At 37.3% G+C, this 23,756-nt stretch overlaps 3 protein-coding genes across 3 annotated transcripts; all 3 read left to right on the forward strand.

Moving 5' to 3' along the window:
• Positions 1–1,649: 1,649 nt before the first annotated feature.
• Positions 1,650–4,965, forward strand: LOC122323013 (extracellular calcium-sensing receptor). Its single transcript, XM_043216623.1, has 6 exons — positions 1,650–1,864; positions 2,037–2,325; positions 2,448–3,269; positions 3,412–3,639; positions 3,742–3,865; positions 4,055–4,965. The coding sequence occupies exons 1-6, from the start codon at positions 1,659–1,661 to the stop codon at positions 4,963–4,965; spliced, it is 2,580 nt and encodes an 859-aa protein (XP_043072558.1). The 5' UTR covers positions 1,650–1,658.
• A 2,605-nt stretch (positions 4,966–7,570) lies between these two features.
• LOC122323107 (extracellular calcium-sensing receptor) lies at positions 7,571–10,803 on the forward strand. The gene is made up of 6 exons (XM_043216761.1): positions 7,571–7,776; positions 7,925–8,210; positions 8,359–9,171; positions 9,265–9,495; positions 9,635–9,758; positions 9,890–10,803. Exons 1-6 carry the CDS (start codon positions 7,571–7,573, stop codon positions 10,801–10,803), a joined length of 2,574 nt encoding a protein of 857 aa, XP_043072696.1.
• Positions 10,804–14,752: 3,949 nt separating this feature from the next.
• Positions 14,753–18,051, forward strand: LOC122363149 (extracellular calcium-sensing receptor-like). Its single transcript, XM_043265114.1, has 6 exons — positions 14,753–14,967; positions 15,058–15,349; positions 15,521–16,312; positions 16,516–16,743; positions 16,836–16,959; positions 17,156–18,051. Exons 1-6 carry the CDS (start codon positions 14,753–14,755, stop codon positions 18,049–18,051), a joined length of 2,547 nt encoding a protein of 848 aa, XP_043121049.1.
• The last annotated feature ends 5,705 nt before the right edge of the window (positions 18,052–23,756 follow it).

Here is a 23,756-nt window from a genome sequence, read left to right on the forward strand (position 1 = left end):
TGTGCCATTGACGTAGAGGCAGTAGAGACGTAGAGATGTTGTTAATGAGAAGTCCATGGTTATTAAAACAAGACAATGGCAGGTCTCAATCTGCATGCTACAATATGCTTCTGTGGACACAGAGTGAATGTGCTATACTAGTCTGCCTGAAGTCCGGATTTGTCTCCTATTCAGAATGGTCAATGATTTACAGTGAATGTATTGAAAACAAATGTTTATTCTTTAATAGCAAATTCACAACAGAATCAATCACGCAAAACACATGCCAGTTAGAAATATTTCCAACTGATGTCAAACTGTCATGCTGACATTTGTGATCATGTGTTTAAATTATGCATGAATATTCCCAAACACTAAAACAGTGCACTACAACCTAATCTCTAGGTGGGTTGTTCTAAAAAATTGTGTCTTTGTCAAACTAAGAATGGATATGGAATACATACTTTTGTATAAAGTAAATCACTGGTATTGAAAATTTGAGTTTCCATTCATTAGCAACAAAATACGTTAATATAAATGAGGTAAAATTCATTTTTTATGGTGTAGACTGAGCCTTTACAAGTCAGAATTGTTGTCAGAGTTGGCTGTCTGCTCTCTATATTCAAAATAAAACGCCGCTCAAACAAGCCTAGTGATTGGGGAAATTAACCTTTAGGCAAATTCCAAATGTAAGTGAACATTCCTGTGGCCTAATTCTTCTGAAACCCTAAAATGTGGATTTTTATACTGTATAAAAACCATTACCATACCATAATGGTGCATAGACATAATTTGAGAAGTGAGAATGCAATTATTATTACTTTCTCTTTTTTTATTGGCTAAGGAATCAAATACATTGGACAATAAATTTGTAATATTTATCATATATATTCCTAAATAACAATTTTATGATTTAATTGTACAAAGACCTTTTTGTCACAGAATGAGGCAGAATAGTTTTTTTTTTTTTATATTGTTAGCAGCATATGTTAGCACTGCATAATTCATGTACTTTGGAGAACTTGAAGAAAACAATAATAAAATTATTAAATAAACAAAACTTATTATTTAATTTATTCACTTTTTATTCGGTCAAAACGTTTGTGCGTTTTATTCAGGTTTTGAAAGATTTCCTGGTACATGTCATAAGTTATTACTTCTATGAGTCCCATAAAAAAGCCTGTAGCTTTCTGTGTAAGGTATGTTAAGGGTTTAGGGTATGCTATGTGAATAAAATATATATTATGTCTGTGGAGTAATCAAAGTACCGTGAGAGTTATAAGAGAGAAGACAGATCCTTCTGCTTTCGAATCATTGTCGCGGTACTTTGATTCATACTGAGCAGCACTGCTTCTAGTCAAACGTGCCTTCTGTAAACCACATGAATTTATAATTTTTTTTTCCATTTGCATTGCTACTTTAAATAAAAGCAGGTTTTTATGATTTTGAGACAACCTTGTAACATTCTACCATACAGTTCAGTCTGCAACGTGAAAAAATCTATTGTAAACGAAAGGGTAAGGTTACCTGTACAACATTATGACATCACTGGGGTTTGATAGATTTAGACCCCACTATTGCATAACTTTGTTTATGATGTGCTCATAATGAGTCTAAAAACAGTATATAAACAAACTCATCATCAACAGAAGAGTGAGGGAGGGCCTCGAGTCTCTGTGATGCTTGTGTTTGGGCTCTTGCTGCTTTGCAGCATTAAAACAAAAGGGGAAACAAAGATTAACTGTAGCATGATAGGGAAACCAGAGTACCCTCTGCTGTCCAAGGATGGAGACATTATTATCGGAGGAGCTTTTTCAATTCACAGCAAAATAAATTTGGACATTCCATCCTTTACAGAGAAGCCCCATCGCCTAATGTGCACCAGGTTTGTTACATCTCTGCTTCTGTGTTTTACTGTTTAAATATATATGACATATGTAATAGATTTTATTTTGTGAAATAAATATGTTTGTTACTGTTTCCAATAAGTTGTACAGCTGCAACAAGACAAACCATAATACAAAATCTCTCTCTCTCTCTCTCTTTCTCTCTCTCAGCCTTAATTTGAGAGAATTCCGTTTTGCTCATACCATGATATTTGCCATTGAAGAGATTAACAACAAGACAAGCTTACTCCCAAACATTTCGATTGGATACCAAATATTTGACAGCTGTGGTTCCACATTAGCCTCTATGAGATCATCAATGGCTCTGATGAATGGTCAGGAGTTGACAGCAGAACACATCTGCTCTGGAAACACAGCAGTAAAAGCCATAATTGGAGAATCTGAGTCTTCCTCAACCATTGTGCTGTCCAGAGCAACGGGGCCCTTCAGGATTCCTGTGGTGAAATACATGGACTAAATAAACAAATTAAATGTGAAATAAAAGTAAAAAAAAATGTTTTCAGAATATTTGAATATAAAATTAAATATGTTTTTGTTATTGTCATCTGTTTTGTTTGACAGATAAGCCATTTTGCTACCTGTGCTTGCCTGAGCAACAGAAAACAGTTTCCTTCTTTCTTCAGAACTATTCCCAGTGATTTCTACCAGAGCAGAGCTCTAGCCCAACTGGTCAAACATTTTGGTTGGACATGGGTTGGAGCAGTGAGAAGTGATAATGACTACGGAAACAATGGCATGGCGACTTTTGTAGAGGTAGCAGAGAGAGAAGGAGTATGCATTGAGTATTCAGAAGCTATATCAAGAACAAATTCCAAAGAGAAGATTGCTAAAGTTGTTGAAGTAATAAAAAAGGGCACTGCTAAAGTTCTTGTGGCATTTTTGGCACAGGGTGAAATGGATGTGTTGCTGGAAGAGATCATCAGACAGAATGTGATCGGTCTACAGTGGGTAGGCAGTGAATCCTGGATTACTGCAAGATACTTGGCAACCAAAATTGTTTCAAAAGTCCTCGGTGGTGCAGTTGGCTTTACAATTAGCAAGTCAAAAATTCCAGGCTTGAAAGAATTTCTCCTTAAGGTCAATCCATCTCAAAACCCTTCAAATGCTGTTCTGAGGGAATTTTGGGAGATGGTTTTTGGATGCCGCCTCTTTTCTTCATTCAGCCCTAAAACTGATAATGAGAAGTTTTGTAATGGGTCTGAAAATCTGAGTAACGTGAATAATGAGTTTACGGACGTATCTGAGCTAAGGATTTCAAATAATGTATATAAGGCAGTTTATGCTATAGCTTATGCTTTGCATAACACATTGGCTTGCAAAAACTCAAATGGTGCTCCTGAAAACATAACATGTGGAACAAAGGATTTACTTGTTTCCAACCAAGTAACTAAATCTTGTAAATATATATTTTTAAATATACTATAAATTAACTACTGTTATTATTATTATTATTATTATTATTATTATTATTTTAATACATTATTAATATATAAAGCATTTAAACAGTGTTTTGAAATGGTCACAGGTAATGCAATCTCTTCAAAATGTGAACTTCACAATGGCCTCGGGTGAAATGATATACTTTGACAAAAATGGGGATCCTACGGCAAGATACGAGCTAGTAAACTGGCAGAAAAATGGAGCAGGGGAAATAACCTTTACTACTGTAGGACACTATGATGCCTCCCTAGCCAGTGAACAGCAGTTTGTCATGAATTCTATCAATATAGTTTGGGCAGGAGACAGTCACATGGTATGTACAGCATAACATCAATATGTTGAGTACTTAATAAATCAGTGATATGAAAGAAATTAAAAATAAATGCAACAAAGTAAGAATGTGTAAACATGGCAGAAACCGAGTTCAGTGTGCAGTGAGAGCTGCCAGCCAGGTTTCAGACAAGCTGTGATCAAAGGGAGACCAGTATGCTGCTTTGAATGTGTGCGGTGCCCTTCTGGAGAAATCAGCAATACGACTGGTGAGATGACAAGCATTTTGATACATAAAGATACAATCCTTTTTTTTTAATCAAAAACTACGAGTATAACACAATATATATATCCAAAAAAAATAGGATGTGCTCTTGTGTTTATCTAATTTAAATAATTATAAATAAATAAAATGCATGTGTGTAAGAATGCTATGCTCTAATTGTCTTTTTTTATAGATTCAGCTGAATGCATCAAATGTCCATTAGAGCACTGGTCAAATGAAAATCACAGTATGTGTGTTCTAAAGAAAGTGGAGTTCCTTTCATTTGAGGAAAACATGGGAATACTTTTGACTGCATTTTCATTAACCGGAGTATCTTTAACAATTGCAGTCGCACTGATGTTTTACCACTTCATAGACACTCCTCTTGTGAAGGCTAGCAATACAGAGCTGAGCTTCCTGCTTCTCTTCTCATTGTCTCTGTGTTTTCTCTGTTCTCTTACTTTCATTGGTCGACCCACTGAGTGGTCCTGTATGTTGCGTCACACAGCATTTGGGATCACTTTTGCTCTTTGTATGTCTTGTGTTCTGGCAAGGACAATAGCAGTGGTAATGGCCTTTAAGGCTACAGTGCCTGGGACGAGTGTTCCTCAGTGTACATTGCCCTTACAAAGAGTTGGTGTTTTCTTTTGCACTTTTTTTCAGGTAATAATATGCACTCTGTGGCTGGTATTAGCCCCTCCAATACCGTATAAAAATATTACCCATTCATTAGATACAATAATACTTGAATGCAATCTAGGATCAGCTATAGGGTTCTGGGCTGTGCTTGGTTATATTGGTTTGCTGTCTGTCCTATGTTTTATTTTGGCTTTTCTCGCTCGAAAGCTGCCTGATAATTTTAATGAAGCCAAATTCATTACATTCAGTCTGCTAATATTCTGTGCTGTATGGATCACATTTATTCCAGCTTATGTCAGTTCTCCTGGAAAATTTACTGTAGCTGTGGAGATATTTGCCATTTTAGCCTCAAGTTTTGGTTTGTTATTCTGTATATTTACACCAAAATGCTACGTTATCCTACTCAAGCCAGAGCAAAACACAAGAAAACATATCATGGGCAAAACCAATAATAAATCACAATAAACTTTCACTGCCACTTTCAAGGCAGTTCACCTTAATACCATAAAAATACCATAAATGAATAATGTTATTCACTAAATTTAAAAATACATAAAATAACTTCAAAGAATTAATTCACAAATGAAAGACCCTTCCCACAGTATTATGTAAATTCCCTAACTATTTATCTATGATTGAAAAAAATATACTCTAAAACTACAGCTTTTGTGCTTTTCTGTGGTGATGATGATGATGATGATTATTATTATTATCATTATTATTATTAGAGCAGGGCCTATATAGTCACCATGCATTAGGAGATATGATAAACCGATGGCTATTATAGTAAGAGAATAAGAAAATTAATAAACCACAGCCAAACACAAAGAATACACTATGTACCATATATCTGTTCTACTCCCTATAATTGTAATTTTAAATGACAAAACATAGGCATTGGAATTTACAATAAAAATGTTTATTACATTGTTTACTTTACCACTTAATTGCATACACTGTCATAATAGAGCTAAACAGAATTCTGGAACAAATATGCCCTGCATGGTGTCCACTAAACTGATCATGAAAAGTAAAATACATTAATATTTTACCTGGATTTTGACTATTTTACTTTAAAAATCCTTCCTTACGTAAAACACATAAAACATAAACACAGTAGAAATGTTACATCATTTAATAAAGTAAGTTAGGAATAGGCCAAAAGGAGTTTTGAGATTGCTTATGCTATTGACAAAGACTGTAAACATGTCAGCCACCTGACTCTCCATAGACAGCAATATAACTGAAATACACTTCGACTCTGATTGCTTGCTGCCTGCCATGACCCAAGCCTGGTACTGTTTACAATTCTGTTTTCCCTGTGATATTCCTGACGCCATTATTGATTCACTGCCTAGACCTTAATAAAAGCTGCAAATGGCTCTGAACATCTCTGACCCTTCATCACACATACACAGGCTTTAATGTATTTTAACGAACATGAACGTGTGTGTGCATGATCTTTAAATAAATAGAGTGTGTATATATTATATATATATATATATATATATATATATATATATATATATATATATATATATATATATATATATATGTGTGTGTGTTTTATAACTATTTATGTATGTAATGAAAACATTTGTGTGTGTCTGTTTTTGGTCTTTATATCGAATGCAATGTCAATTATTCATAATTATTTACAGGTGAAAGAATAAGATATCTGAAATATGCAGTGCTTTTATTAATGAAATGAAATTTTCTCCGCTTTTTGTCCAAAAAGTTGTTTTCTGATAAAACCTATTTACATTCAAGCGGTCATAACATTATGCATATACAATGATGGATGATATATATATATATACATTAAAGCAGAGGCTCTGTTCTTTCTATTGATATATAAATAAAAAAAAAATCATGTGTAATGTTGTGAAAATATATTTATTTCACCATTTATGTTGAGGGTGTGACAGGTGATACAGGACAGGTTGAATCGTGGGAAAGTGTCTTTTACAAAAAAATCTAAACGTGCACAAAAGAGATAGTAAAAGCCTTGACAGGTGTTCTTTTGATCTTCCACTCTGTAATTTTCTGTAATTCATAACAGATGTTCAAAGACTGGGTTGGTCAACTCTTTTCTACTGTGAAACTGGGGCTGAAAATGACTTAAGACACATATGAGGAGCAATACAGCGAAAATTCCCCTAGCTGATACACTCCTATTAGATATGAGGACAGGAAATAACAGGGAATGTGTTTGAGCTTTTGTATGTGTCTTTATCTTTAGTTTATGTATTTTTGTCTAATTATTTTCTTTCAAAGTTCACTCTAATTCATGTTTTCAAATAGATCTAAACTTCCACTAAATTATTAAAATTAAAATGTATCTCTCCTTTCAGCACTTTAGTTTCATAAAAATGAATTAGATTCTGATGGTCAGGAAACAGGAACCAGATACTTTATTGCAGAACCAATTAATTTGCGAATTGATTCACTGCTTCAAAGGGCAGTGGGGACATCTGCTGGTTAAAGCTGTTTAAATGCAAGAAGAAAAGCAATTTACTCAACTTTTATTCATTAAAAAACAACATATTACCTTTTTAATATTTGATTAAGTAAAGCATAGTTTAACTGGTTAAAGCAGTTTGCTTAACCAGTTTTACTTTTAAAATTAATAAAGGGTGCATATATTAGCAATATTACAGTAGCAATATGTATGTGATAGTGACATTTATTGTTATGGTACTAATACAATATATATTGATTAGGTGTAAAAAAAGGTTAAAACGTGTACATCTTCTTTACAAATAAGGCAGCTGTTACTCGTTTAGTATATATTTTTAAGATGAATGTTTATTATTATTTTGTTTTATTTTTTTCCCTCTGTCCTTTTGGAATCATTGATGGATAAGGAGGAGGTTTCGGATTGGACCCAAGAAGAACAAAGTTTATTGAACTCTTTTCCTGTCAATCATCTTAATTACTTGTATTATTGGCCAGGGATGCTAAACATGCATTATATGAAGCCAAATGTTACACACTGGGTTATACATAAACCAATTGTATTCATCAACACAGCCTCAAATTAAGCAAAGCATTTGTGTACTGCAGAGTCATGTTGTTGCTTGCAGACATTATGATGATTATCGCCTGTACTGTGAGTGCTGCACAACTGAAATGTAAAGCTTATGGGACAGATGAACTCCTTCATTTCTCGAAAGAAGGTGATGTCTCTATCGGGGGCATTTTTTCATTCCATCAAAATCCAGTTGGTGTAAATCCAACGCTTACGAGCAATCCAGGAAACAGCCGGTGTAACGGGTAAGATAGTGAAAATACACTAATTTCATATTACCTGAGGCGAAATGCTTAAATGCTTATTTAGAAAGATTGTAATTTAATTTAATGACAGAATAACAAGTAATGTGATGAAAGACTTTGCTGTAATATATACATCACCTTTTATTAGACTTGATCCAGGAGAGTTGCAGTATGCAATGACAATGATTTTTGCCATTGAGGAAATAAACAACAGCTCAGATATTCTTCCTGGCTTTGTGCTTGGCTACCGTGTCTACGGCTCTTGCCCAAGCATCCCTCTCTCTGTTGGAGCTTCGCTAGCTCTGATGAATGGGCAAATGGAAGCAGAGGACAGCTGTGTAAGTCCCTCTACTGTACAAGCTGTGATTGGAGAAACTACATCAACATCCACCATAGACATTGCAAGGACCATGGGTCCATTTAAAATCCCTGTGGTAAGTCAAATGCTTAATGCTTATTTTTCTTTGTATTAAATAAAGCACAGCTGGATGCAGTGATGAATGAGATGTTTCTTGAACTAATAACAATTTACTGTGTTTAAATTAACTCTTAACTTTAATATTATTCTCAACTTTTTTTCAGCTTAGCCATTCAGCAACTTGTGCGTGTCTCAGTAATAGACAACAGTATCCATCCTTCTTTAGGACAATCCCCAGTGATTATTACCAGAGCAGAGCTCTAGCTAAACTGGTCAAGTATTTTGGCTGGACCTGGGTTGGGGCTGTGAGAAGCAGGGGGGACTACGGCAACAATGGAATGGCCACTTTTCTAGAAGCAGCCGAGAAAGAGGGCATCTGTGTCGAATACTCTGTGGCCATTTACAGAACGGATTCAAAAGCAACGTTTTTGGAAGTAATAGACATTATTAAAAAATCAACATCTAAGGTCATAGTGGCTTTTGCAGATGGCAATGATTTGGACATTCTCATAAAAGAACTTTACTACCAAAATGTAACTGGTTATCAGTGGGTTGGAAGTGAGGGTTGGATCACATACAGATATGTAGCAACCCCAATGAATTACGCTGTGGTAGGGGGAGCAATAGGCTTTGCTGTGCCAAATGCATATATTCCTGGACTGAAGGAATTTATTGCGAACAGCCGTCCCTCCTCAAGGCCAGGTAACACAGGACTGGTTGAGCTGTGGGAAAGTGTCTTTAACTGCATTTTGAATCCAAACACAGATAATGCCTCCAATATATGCAATGACCAGGAATCTCTAGCAAACACAAACACACGTTTCACAGATGTGTCTGATGCTAGTCTGCTAAACAATGTCTACAAGGCAGTGTATGCTGTTGCCCATGCTATAGAGGGACTGCTGACTTGTGACAATGGGAAAGGGCCATTCCCCAACAAAACATGTGCAGAGAAAGGGAAAATACAGCCTTGGCAGGTGTGTTCTTTTGAAATTCTTCTCTGTAATTATCTGTAATATAAAACTGGTATTCAAAGGCAATGGGTATTATTATATCACCATTCTGCACAGGTGCTGCATTATCTGACCCAAGTGAACTTTACAACCAAAAATGGAGAAAGCGTTTACTTTGATCAGAGTGGTGACCCAGTTGCACGTTACACTCTGGTTAACTGGCAGATAAACTATGAAGGAATAATAACATTTGAATCAATTGGCTTGTATGATGCATCCAGGCCAGAAGGACAACAGATTCAAATGAAAGATAATATTGATCCAATCTGGGCAGGAAACCAGAGAAATGTATGTATGTAGCTATGTATGGAAATAAATAAATACATACATACATAAATATAGTAAGCTTTTTGTTTAGTAGTTGTGTGCACACTACTTTTTCTCTGACTGTGTATGTATTTTTTTGCTTTGTGTATGTATGTTTTAGGTCCCTCGGTCTGTTTGCAGTGAGACCTGTCTTGCAGGCACTCGCAGAGCCTTTCTGAAAGGGAAACCCATTTGTTGCTTTGACTGTATTGACTGCGCGGATGGAGAGTTCAGCAACACCACAAGTGAGATGGACATTCCTCTCTTTTTGTTTCTTTGATGTTTCTTTCTAGTCAGCCTAGTCTGTATGGTTGACTGTATGCCATTGTTTTAAAATAATGTTGTTTCCCTCTTGTTAAATTGTCTGTGCTTTCAGATGCAGTAACATGTGCTCCATGTCCACTTGAGTACAAATCAAATGGAAACAGAACAAGATGTGAACTCAAAAACACTGAATTCCTGACATTTAAAGAATTAATGGGTAATGTACTAGTGACATTCTCTTTGTGTGGAGGATGTCTCACAGTCACAGTTGGGTTGATTTTCTTTTACCACAGACATACGCCAATAGTAAGAGCCAACAACTCAGAGCTGAGCTTCCTGCTTCTCTTCTCACTCACTCTGTGTTTTCTCTGTTCTCTTACTTTCATTGGTCGACCCACTGAGTGGTCCTGTATGTTGCGTCACACAGCATTTGGGATCACTTTTGTTCTCTGTATCTCCTGTGTTTTGGGGAAAACAATAGTGGTTTTAATGGCTTTCAGAGCTACACTTCCAGGAAGTAATGTCATGAAATGGTTTGGGCCTCCTCAACAGAGACTCAGTGTTTTTGCTTTTACTCTTATACAAGTGCTTATTTGTGTAATTTGGTTAATAATATCACCGCCATTTTCCTACAAAAACATGAGTAATTACGAAGACAAAGTTATTCTTGAGTGTAATCCAGGCTCAGCTGTTGGTTTCTGGGCAGTTCTGGGTTACATTGGCCTGCTGGCTATTTTATGTTTCATTCTGGCTTTCCTGGCTCGTAAGCTCCCTGATAACTTCAATGAAGCCAAATTTATCACATTCAGTATGCTCATATTCTGTGCTGTATGGATCACATTTATCCCAGCCTATGTCAGTTCTCCTGGAAAATTCACTGTAGCTGTGGAGATATTTGCTATTTTAGCATCAAGTTACGGCATGTTGTTTTGTATATTTATTCCTAAGTGTTACATAATTTTACTAAAACCAGACATGAACTCTAAAAAACTTTTGATGGGTAAAGCTTCTTCAAGGGTTATCTGATTTAAAATTATTATTTATACATATTTATTATTTAGTATATGTTGATGTATAGTTACAAATAAAAACATTTTAAAAATCCATGGAACAAACATAATTTGATGTTCGGGAATGTATCAAATATGAGCTGTCAGTGCTTAAAAATTCTTGTCATGCTTACATGCGAATCTACAGAAACAATAATTAACAATATTACAGTTGTAAAAGAAAAAAAATTATGATAAATATGATTTTAAACAGCCATATGGAGGATATCGAATACTTAGACAACCTCTGCATATTATTTTTTGCAAGCTGTCAAGTGAACCATAAGCTAGCTGTAGTATACACTGTTAGAAATCGCTGTACAGTTTGCAGCACATTACTGTAAAAACCTACTGTATGATACCACATTCATGCATTACAGTAAATTACCATAATCTATATAAACATTGTACAGTATATTTTAATGTTGCTGTAACCTAGCTGTAGCCTGGCTGTAATGTAGCATGCGATGACACAGAAGTGCTGTAAATGGCGCGCCTCCTTATGTCACATAACACAGAATATCAGAACAAAACACAAGTGCTGCTAACTGGAGAAAGAAGAAGAACAGAGGATTTCTGAAAATATGGTAAGTCATTTTATTATGCTATCATTTTCATACTATAGTGTACATGTTATTTGCAAGAAATAAAACCACAAGTTTAGCTGTTTGAGTTTAAATAAAGGGGATATTACGATAAATGAAAAATGTTTTATAATGTCTAATTCAATGATGTCAATGAAAAAAACTGCACTTTTTAGACACATTTACACTGCACAGAAAAAAAGATTCTCCACAACCAATAACAGCAGCGGTCAGAGACAATTTCAAGGTAACTAGGGATGCAGCGATACCATTTCTTTCAGAATCTCTAAGATTTTAACACACTCTCCCTGCTTGGACTCTTCTGTCTGCTCATTTTTCTTTCTCACAGACTTGTTTTTCCCCCTTTTGTCTCCCTCTACTGTTCTGTAGTATCTCTCACCCATACATCCATCCAGATCTTAGAAGGGTTTCAGATGGTCATTGGTGTGTACGCTACTCTGAGCATTGGGGTGAATGGGTTTGCGCTACACATAAATGCATTTTGACACTTGGCAATAAGAAGTGTTTTTCTGTGTCCAAAAGTATTCCTTGTATGTTCATAACTTCCTTTTGATATCTCCACCTTATTATAAGCACATACTTTTTGGCATGTATACAACATATGTCATATTTTGTTTCACTGGCTAGAGGGGTAAAACTCCCCTCTGGAAATGCCTATATAAACTATTATATTCAGGAATAAACTTTGGAGTAAGGATTTATACGTCTCTGTGTTTTTCCTTGCTCGTAACACCATCTGAGATTGAGAATCCTTCTAGAGTTATCTACGAGAACAACTGGACCTAAAAGAAGTTATTATTTAACAAGAACTAATTTGAGCCTGAAAATTTTGAGTATCTGCCAATACCAATCCAATCTGATAACGGTTTCCGATATCAGATACACAGTTAATAAAAAAAATAACAAATGAAAAAATATTTAGTCAATCTATGACAAAAATACTACTATAAACTAATTTAGTCGTTAGTTCTGTCACAGTGTGGTTGAGGGAAGGAGCACTTGACGAGAATATAACTTTAACAGTTTTAATCTTCTACACAAGAACAACTAATAATACAGGCAAGCAGGCAGGTAGGCAGACTTCTACACACATTAAAGATGAGACCGGACGATGTAACATGGGCAAACTCGAACTTATAAAGCAGAAAGTAAATTACTTAATTAACAGGAAACATCTGAACATAATGACACAATTAACTGAAGACATGAACATGGGACATGAAAAAAAAAACAAGAGTCCAAATATGTTGCATATCGCCCCCATCCTGGAAGGTGCTTTCTTGTACTGGAAACATAAAACGGGAACAGGAGTCCAGGGAGGATCAGATGGAGGGAGGAGCCAGGGAAGAGACAGGAGGAATCCGGAGCAGGAGGAGATCTGTGGGATCCAGGGCACAGCCATGACGGCCCACAATGGAGCTGATAGAGGGAGGAGCCATGGAGGAAGAATGACCATTGACTCCATGAGGCCCACCGACGGCGGCAGAGGAGGTGTTGGAGGATTCAGAGATGGAGAAGGAGAGCCGAAGAACCAGGGTGACACAGAGGAGCTGGAGGACCTAGGCGAATGATGCGGAGAGAGAGAACCAGAAGGACACGGTGGAGCCAGAGCAACAGAGGACTGAGGTGGAGCCCGGGGGATGGAGGAGCCTGACAGAGACGGAGGGATGGAGGGACAAGGTGAAGCCGGAGGAGAGGAATCCCAAGGCAAATCCTGGGGCTCGACAATTTGGATCCATCTTGTCTGATCGATTCCAAATCCACAGAAAATGACTGTATCTGACCTGATACTGATCCTGAGCATTGGACTGATGCATCCCTAAAGAAAACCCTTTATTTTGGTAGACATTTTGCTTACATTATAGGGATAGGTCACTTTGATTTTCATTTTGAGTTCAATGAGTCAACTCTTGAGTTCATTAGATCCATTTTGTCAAACCGTTGTAGTCTGTCAGTCATATAATGATCGGTATAGGGAACTTTTTCTATGAGAGAAAAAAAAAAAAAAAAAACATGCACAGAGAAATCCAAATAAAACATACCCCATCATAACGATACATTAATGCCCTAAGGCACATTATTTATATAATTTTTTTACCTATTGTACACCACCATGTCCAAATAATCTGAGAATGTGCACACCTTCGGTGCATGACGTGTGTGTGTACATTCCTGGACATGGGGGTATACAAAAAGGTAAAAAAAAAAGCTATATAAATACTGTACATTTTCTAACAAAAACGTCTCGTTTCGTGTCTAAGGCCATAAATGTATCTTTACAATGGGTTATGGTTTAATTAAGAAGACAATGGTTTGTTTTAAAAATGTAAAAAGAATTGATCTAACGAAAATAAACACCTACACCTTAGATGCCCTTGGGGTAAGCTCTAAACTCAAAATTTCTGTTTCAAAGAAAACTATCCCTTTAAGTAACTTTACAGCTACATGTCAACTAGCAGTCATTAGAGTATTAGTAGACTGTCTGGTTAATAACTTTTAAAACTTTATTTTGATAGGCTTACAACAGGAGCAGTGTTGGGCAACCCTGACTCACAACATGCTGACTATGAGAAACCTTGCAAGTATGTGTCAACTTATTATACTAATCCTAAACCTACCCTAACAGTATACTCTGAGAGTTAGTAGACATATAATTGAAATATATTGAGAATCAGTTGACATGTAGTTAACATGTAGTTACAAAGTGACTTATAGTTAGTAGTACTTTATATATTTATTTTGAACTTTTACTGTGGAACATAAATGAAATGGTTAGATCCATGCATAACAGCAGGCAGAAAAGTTAAGCATACCTCAGGCCAAAATGTTCAGCTGCTTACATTTCTATTAAAAACTGTGCTTCACTTTTAAGAGCAATTTTTTGAGCTTTGAAAATGTACAACATAAAGAGTTTCTCAAAATATGCTTCTTAAATATACTCATGAAAAAATATGTATAAATGCATTGCATGGTTTCAACTCCACACTAAAATATGCATTTCTATTGTGTAAATGTATTGCAGTAACGTGCATCCTCAAATACTCTCACAGAGCTGTGAAATGCCAAATGTCATTAAAAATGTTTAAAAAGTAAATCATTTTCACACAGACACATACCTTGGTATCAACCTAAGACTATGCAGCGTACAAAGGGGCAGCAATACAGTGATCAGGCAAAATGTAGCACCTCCTTCAAATGAGATCAACACGTGTATTTTCCCTGCAGATTATAAGAGGTCTATAAAACTCTCAAAGTCCTTCTATTAGCTGAAATATGAGAGCTGACAGAACTGACATATGATAGTATCTATTAAATGGGTGAATGGAGTCACTGGTTGCATTGCTACATATGGTAATAGCCATCACAACCTTCTCCAAAGCTAACAAAACTATTTGTACTCTGCGAGGGCAGCCTGTACACCCTGAGCTATGGAAAGATGGGGATATTATAGTTGGAGGGGTTTTCTCTTTCCATAGCAGCTGGGAAATCAGGCAACTGACATATTCCATTATGCCACCTCCACTGAAGTGCATCAGGTAAGTAAAAGGAAATAAATAGTACGATAAGATTTTGTAAATATAACTGCTATGTTAAAAGATTTCTTTTTCTTTTTTTTTTTTAACAAGTCTTAATTTTAGAGACTTCCAGTACGCACAATCCATGCTCTTCGCAATAGAGGAAATTAATAACAGTTCCACTTTGCTACCTGGGGTCTCATTAGGCTACAAGGTCTACGACACCTGTGGATCAGTGGCAGTTGGGGTTCGAGCAGCTATGGCCCTTGCAAATGGGTATGAGAAAATGTCTGTTGAAGGGCCCTGCACAAAGCATGCTGAAGTGCAAGCCATTATTGGGGATACAACTTCTTCAGCTTGCATGGCGATATCAAAGGGTATTGGACCATTCAAGATTCCACTGGTATGACTTTAAAATGTCACAATTTACAGTTTCTCACAATAGAGTGCTTAAATTATATGAACATTTTAAACTATATTTTGTAGAAATAACAGATGCCGCTGAATGCAATTAATGTAATTATATTGGATGTTGTGTCTAAACATATTGCTTCTGTTTATGTCTATCTCCTAGATCAGCCACTACGCCACCTGTGAATGTCTTAGTGACAAAGTCAAATATCCCTCATTTCTTCGAACTATTGCAAGTGATCACTACCAGAGTAGAGCACTGGCAGAACTGGTTAGACACTTTGGCTGGACCTGGGTTGGAGCATTAAGAACAGATGATGATTATGGTAACAGTGGAATGGCCACTTTTACTAAGGTGGCTGAACAGATGGGTATCTGTTTGGAATATTCTCTTCCATTTTTCAGAACCTACCCTGAAGATAAAGTAATAAGGATAATTGAACAGATTAAAAGCTCTACCTCACGAGTGATTGTAGGATTTCTTGCTCATTGGGACTTGGAGGTTCTGCTGCATAAATTTGTTGAATACAATATTACTGGATACCAGTGGGTAGGAACCGAAGCCTGGATATCCGATTCGGTCATTGCCAGTCTGGATAAGCACCACATTCTTCAAGGAGCAATTGGTCTGGCTATACCCAAAACACAAGTTACAGGTCTGCAAGAATTTATTTTAGATATAAAACCACTCAAGTCTTCGGGAGGTGCTATTTTTACTGAGTTCTGGGAAGAACTGTTTCAATGTAAATACTTAACTAAAAGTGATTCTGTTTCCACAACTCCATGTTCTGGCAATGAGGAACTGTCTCAAGTGCAAAATTTATTTACAGACATGTCACTCATGCCCATCTTCAGCAATGTGTACAAAGGAGTGTATGCTGTTGCTCATACACTTCATGACCTTCTGGGATGCAAAGAAAAATGTGTCTCAAATAAACAGCCTGATCCCTTAACAGTGGGTTAACACTTTACACTTAACATTTTATTTCTACTCCTATATATAGTTCAGTATTCTCTAAGGTTATACATAAGCAACAGTACATTCAACAATTCATTATTTGCTCCCTATGTACTGTACATGTGTCATTTTGTTGAGATGTACTGTTTGCCGTGTCAAACATTTTATATAGTGAATGTTTTGTCTTTTTTCCCCTTCAGTTTCTGAAGCACCTGAGAAAGGTGCATTTCAAAACGAAAGATGGTGAGGAAGTTTACTTTGATGAAAATGGTGATCCAGTGGCAAAATATGACATTATAAACTGGCAGCCAAGTAAAAAACAACACTATGAATTTGTTACCGTTGGGCTTTATGATGCTTCTTTTCTGGGGCGAGATCGTTTAGCTGTCAATATGCCTTCAATTTTATGGGCTAATAATTCCACAAATGTAAGGGCAAAAAAAGAAAAAGGTCTTTTCAGAATATCAGTTTCTATAAATGGAACGGTAAATGGAAATGCCTATGTATATATTTTTCGTAGGTACCGGTGTCTGTGTGCAGTGAGAGCTGCCCCCCTGGCACTAGGAAGGCTGTGAAGAAAGGAAAACCTATATGTTGTTATGACTGCATTCCTTGCACAGAGGGAGAGATCAGTAACACTACAGGTAAAAGTAAATCACTATATCCATAAGAATTAAAAAAGAAAACAAGACAAACATGCACATACATACACACATACACAGATATATATATATATATATATATATATATATATATATATATATATATATATATATATATATATAATATTTGATTTAATATTATATTTTTATATCTCCTGTTCTTAATTATTACATACAGATTCTGTAACATGTCTGCGGTGCCATCAAGACTTCTGGTCAAATATGGAAAACAATGGATGTGTTAAAAAGGAAACAGAATTTTTGTCTTACGAGGAGATCATGGGGATTTTGCTCACATCTATTTCAGTTGTTGGTGCATTTATAACAATAATAATTGGAGTCATATTTTTCAAATATAAAAATACCCCAATAGTGAAAGCCAACAACTCAGAATTGAGCTTCCTGCTTCTGTTTTCACTGATGTTGTGTTTTCTCTGTTCTCTTACTTTCATTGGTCGACCCACTGAGTGGTCCTGTATGTTGCGTCACACAGCATTTGGGATCACTTTTGTTCTCTGTATCTCCTGTGTTCTGGGAAAAACAATAGTGGTTTTAATGGCTTTCAGAGCTACACTTCCAGGAAGTAATGTCATGAAATGGTTTGGGCCTCCTCAACAAAGACTCAGTGTTTTTGCATTTACTCTTATACAAGTGCTTATTTGTGTGCTTTGGTTAACAATATCTCCCCCTTTTCCATTTAAAAATCTTAAGTACTTCAAAGAAAAGATAATACTAGAGTGTAATGTGGGATCAGTTGTGGGTTTCTGGGCTGTGTTAGGTTATATTGGACTGCTTGCTTTTCTATGTTTCTTTTTGGCTTTTTTGGCTCGGAAGCTCCCGGATAATTTTAATGAAGCCAAATTTATTACATTTAGTATGCTCATATTTTGTGCCGTTTGGATTGCTTTCATACCAGCTTATGTTAGTTCTCCTGGAAAATTCACAGTGGCAGTGGAGATATTTGCCATTTTAGCCTCCACATATGGAATGTTATTTTGCATATTTATTCCTAAATGCTATATCATTTTATTAAAACCAGACAAGAACTCTAAAAAACATCTGATGGGTAAATAACCCTCAAGAATCATGTGAGTGTAACATCAAAACACAGTAATTGTGTAAAACATAATATATACTGTTACTTTTGCCCCCCTGTTTAAAGTTATGTTGATTATTATCATCATGATGGCACTTATTTATTTTAACTGAAGAATCTGTTGGACCTTTAAAACTGTTTTTTTTTCTAATACAGTTAGAAAACATGAATCCTTTATTCTTAGTTCATTTATTTATTCTTGCACTTCAAGGATGATTGAAGTGCAAATCATTACAAATCCCAGAAACTCTGGTGGCAACTGGTGTACAGAAGCCTTTAAACTTTGACACCTTGCAAATAATTGATGGCTTTTAAAACAAACATTTATCATTTTATTTTGCTTAATTAAAAAAAAAAAGTTAAATAATGTAACAAGACCTGAAGAAAGTCAGCAGCAATTGTATCATATTAAAATTAATCTTAACAGCCATAGTTAAACGCTGTAAAATAAAATGATATACAATTAAATAAAAATAATAGGCTATCTATAATACAATTAAATGTTTTAAGTTCTAACATTTGTTTGTAATGTTATATTTATTGTTCATTGGCCGCTGCTTATGCTAAAACCGTAAGGTCTATTTAGCAAGAATGCAGTACTCAGTTCTGAAACTCAGTTCTCACAAAAATGCATTCTATTCTCATTCTCTCCTTCTGAGTTTGTTCTTTCAAGGAAGATCAGAAGGAGATTGACTTTGCAGAATAATCTGCAAATTACTTTTTTACTTCAAAAACTCCTGGGTTGCTTTTGGGTCATCATCCATTTGAACTATGAGGTGTTGCCCAATCATCTTTGTTTTATTTGACTGACAGTATATCTCTATACACTTCCTTTGTTGAGTTCCTTTGGTTGCTTCTTTCTTCTGTCACGTCATTACTATAAAGCAGTAACCCAGTGCCAATGAAAATCATCACACTGCTTCGGCATGTTTTACAGGTAATATTGTAGATGATTTTTAAACTCTAGTAGACTGTATACTGAATAAAAATATAGATTAGCATATGTCTATGTCACACCCCTGGACTGTGTTTTCATTTCTGATTTGCCATTTGTGACCTAGTTTCTGTCCTTTGTTTGATTGTGTTCAGGTGTGTCTCATTTAATATACTCATTTCATTACTCTTTGATTCTCCACCAGGCCATTAAGGGTAACAAAACTTAACAGTAACATTGTTTAATCCTCTGTAGTCTACACAGGGTCTCAGTCCCCCATCTTTCTTTTAGACAAAAGTAGAATCCAGCAGCAGCAGGGGCAGGGGCCATAGAGGGATGGATGAAGCCTGAGTTGAGAGCTTCTGCAATGTATTCTTCCATCGCTTGACTTTCTGTTATAGAGAGTGGGGGCATAGCATTGGGAAGTAGGTTGATTGTGCAGTCCCAAGGTTGGTGAGGAGGTAGTTGTACATCTTTTTTTCTTTGCTGAAGACTTCGGGAATTCATTGGTACAGGTTCACAAGTTTGTGTGTTTCAGGACTTTCAATGCTGGTTGTGAGACAGGGTTTAGGTTTCGTGCAGAAACAGTGATTATGACAGAACATTGACCAATGAGTCAGTTCATCGTTGACACAGGAAATCTGGGAGTCATGAACAGAGAGAACAGGAAATCCCTGGAAAACGTCTAGTTTGGGTGAGTCAACAGATGTATAAGGTGATGGCTTCCAAAAAGAGTAGGCCAACATTGAGTGTGAGGGTTTTAGTCTGTATGAGGGTGTCATTAATGTTATTAATGATCTTGATATGTGGGCTCTTGGTTGGGTGGAGATTTTGTGACAATGTTTTTATTAATCAAATTCAGAGCTGCTCCAGAGTGAGTCATTGTTGTCAATTCAAGAGAAAGACTATCAGTCTTAAGAAAGATACAGACATACAGAGATATCCTGCCCTTGGATGAAATCACCTGGCTCTGAGCCACAACTGGAATGGTCTCATGTGCAGAAGGCCCAAGGGTATCACCATGAATGCAGCTGCCATGAGACCTAGAAGTCTCTGAAAGTAATAAACAATCACTTTCTGACCTAGCTTGATTTCCTTTAGGGTGTCGAATGGATTGTAGAATGGATTCGATGCATGCTAGAGACCGTTGTGCCAGCATCGTGACCAAATGCCATAAATATGTTGTCGTCTGAGCAGGAGTGGGAACACTTTTCTTGGCATTGTGTGTCAGCCCCAGAGATTTGAAATGAGCTAGGGCGACATCCTGTTAATTAACCAGTCATCTATGTAATTTAGAATGTGCAGCGTGACAAGGCTAGTCCAAACAGAAGAACCCGCTACTGGTAAGCTTCATCCCCAAGCGAACCTCAGAAACTTCCTGTGTTGTGGCAATATTTCAATGTGTCCTTCAGGTCGATTGTCCCAAACCAGTACTCTGGCTGGATTTGAGAAACAATCATCCAAATTGTCAACATCTTGAACTTGCCCTCAAAGATCTAGAATTGGACTTAGCCTGACTCTCTGTCTGACAGGGGAACACACTCTTGCCCCTTTGTCCAGCAGAATCACAATTCTTGTGTCGACAGATGCACTCTTTCTGGTTTCACAGAAGTGGGAACCACAGGATTAAACCGCAGAGGACGATATGCAAATTAAATCCTGTAGCCTCTCCCTGCAGTCCTTTGTACTCAAGGAGATATGTTTGGTAGTAGCTTGAATTCTGCTAGTTTCTCTGAAAGTGGCACAAGTTTTGGAACTTTGGCTAGATGAGGGGATATTAGATCTTGGATGTCCTGAATCGTGGCATGAGCCGACCGAACACTTCAACATTTCATTGGAAACGACTGCTCCCCAAAACACCAGTGGTGGTGGAGATAAAACAATGGCTTCCTGAGGGTGCCACCTCGGTCCTTGGTAGTCTCTTTAAGGCAGACTGTGAAATGCGGCAAGACTTTCCTCAGTCCCTATAGGGGGGAGCTTGACTCGCCACACTCTCAAGCCTCAAAGTGACCAGACCTCATCGAAACTGGGTGGCAGACAGTCCAACTCTTGAGTACGGTGGGGAAGAAACCTTACAAATGCTTCCTCATAGCATTTTGCTTCCCGAAACCTAGTGGCGACGGTGTTGAGGAAGGTAAGATAGGGGCATCAAGGGCAAAGGTGCTTTGATGTCTGTGAGAGTTGAGCCTCAAGCCATGGAGTGGCCAATGGCACGGCTGCATGGAGAGACAGATCTGTGGCTCGGCTCTAAAAATGCCTCTTCGTCGATGGACCCACCAGTGCTTGGGGGTCTCTTGCTCCGGCGGCCAGTCTAGATGTAAGTGTTCGACTACCCGAGTAACCACCTCGAAAAGTTCTTCAAATGCCCTCTCATCAGGAGAGGTGCCCTCTGAGGTGGCGCTCTCCATCTTGGCAAGAGCAAGAGAAGAAGACTTCTCTGCCTGTTCACAAGAAGCACTGGAGTGCTCTTGAGAAACAGACAGAAGAGCCACTCAATCTGGCGAAAGTGAGAGAGAAAGGGGTGGACACGTCTCACACGCCTCGACCAGATCAGCACACAATCCCCAGCAATGCGTAGAGGTAGCATCGGATCGCTGTTTGCCTTTAAAAAGGTGAGCTGCACAAAGCACTTTGATTAAGAGTAGATCGCAGTGCTCACATTCTCCCTCCAGCCCGAGGATCACATGTTTTACCCCCAAGCACTCAAAGCAGAAAGCGTGCAGACCATTATCAGAGAGAAGCGGCTCATAGGGTGGCAAACATCTTCTGTCTGTGTCTGCAATTTCACCCTTTTTTTCCAGCATAGTTACTTCTTCATGGGTTAAATCACCCCCACCCACAGTATTCTTGTAGCATCTCAAAACTAAACTTTGAACTACTTTTGTAACTCAAAAGTATATTCATCACTTTCAGTTGAGCACAGTGAACGCTGGCAGATACATGCAGTTGAAGTAATATTAGATGTAATGGGTGGAATAATACTTTTGTTTTAGGTGCAGTATAAGTAAGATCCAGAGGAAGACAGGTAGGCCAATCATGGATAATCTGTTGGGTGTTCTGTTAATTACTTTAGGTGTGGGAAGATCATTCCACTAGCCAGGAACAGACAGATGTCAGGCTTCTAGAGGGGATGTAAGAGGGTGCAGGGCCTGTGGCTGTTCTGTACACAAGCATCAATGTCTTGAGCTGTAACCAGTAGACAGTGCAAGAAGATAAAGAGAAATGTTGAATGGGTCCTTTTGGGCTTATTGAAAACCAGTCATGCTGCTATGTTCTTAAACATTTGTAGAGGTTTTATTGTGAATTATGGAAGTCTAGCCAGAAGAGAATTTCAATAGTCTAGCCTAAAAATGGCAAGGGTATTGACAAGAAGTTGTGCAGCATGCTATGTGTCATGCTATTTCGTTCTCGGAGGTCAGCTGGTCATCAAATAATATTTTTTAATGAACCTAGCTGAATGGTGAAAACATTCTGTACAGTCGGAGTTGCAGGAAATACAAGAAGCTCAGTCTTTGCCAGGTTAAGCTGCAGGTGATGTTTCTTCATCCATGCTGAGTTGTTTGCCAGGCAGCCTGTGATTGAGAACTGTTGATTTGGAAAAGGCTATTGCTATTGTTGAATGACAGCTTTTGAAAACTGTTTGGTTAAGGTTCAGCTGGTCATTCTGTGAAAGAAATAATGTATTACAAAGGAATGTTTTTTTTTTCTTTCATATCATACTGAACCATTACAACTGAGGTATGTACCGAACCATTTGTTTGTGTATACATGTCCTGATATTTAGTTCTGTGTGTCCCTGGAACAAAATCTTATTCAAAAAAGAAAATTTTGACCATATCTCTACACTTAAACCTAATCTTACCCATGAGTAATGCCTAAAATCAGAGAAATTATTAGATGAATGACACTGATGTACAAGCAACATAGACTAATTATAAGCCTAAACTTCACAAAAACTATAAACTATAAATATGATTGATAGAGTCGGCCTACACTGAATTCCTGGGGGTACACATCGCAGAGAATCTCACCTGGTCCACCAACATCACGTTACTCAACAACAAGGGACAACAGTGCCTACACTTGCTCCACCGGTTAAAAAGGGCAAGGACAAGTCTCCCTCCACTCATCCTCACCACCTTTTACAGGGGCACCATTGAGAGTGTGCTCACCACCTGTATCACTGTTTGGTATGGGAACTGCAGTGCTGCTGACCACAAGACTTTACAATGGACAGTGAACACTGCCACAAATCTCATCAGTGACTCTTCCCTACATCCGTTACATTTTCATTGCACAATGTTCCAACAAGGCCTTCAGCATTGTGAAGGACCATACCCACCCACAATCTCTTCCTGCTCCTGCCATCAGGTAGAAGACACCAGAGTTTCAAAGCTTGCTCTGCCAGAATGCTCAACAGCTTTTTACTCCAGGCTGTAAGAGCTCATGAACATCTCATCTCCATTGCACTACAAAAATCCTTTGCACTATGTGCTGCTCCTAATTTTTCTCCATTTCACGCACAAATATTTCTTCTCAATCTCATGTACAGTATTTATGTAAAGTTCTTGTACTCAGTTTGTGTATGTGTACTCAACTAAGTATAGTAATTACAGTATGTCTATTCACAAGAGTGATTTTTACGATGAGACTTACATCACTTACTTGGTGATACTAACAACAATTATCCTCACAGATATATATGCTACGAGAACAATTAGACCCGTAGATAGGTAGTTTGTGTTAATA

The sequence above is a fragment of the Puntigrus tetrazona genome, chromosome 18 (genome assembly GCF_018831695.1).
Source record: "Puntigrus tetrazona isolate hp1 chromosome 18, ASM1883169v1, whole genome shotgun sequence".
Classification (NCBI taxonomy): Eukaryota; Metazoa; Chordata; class Actinopteri; order Cypriniformes; family Cyprinidae; genus Puntigrus; species Puntigrus tetrazona.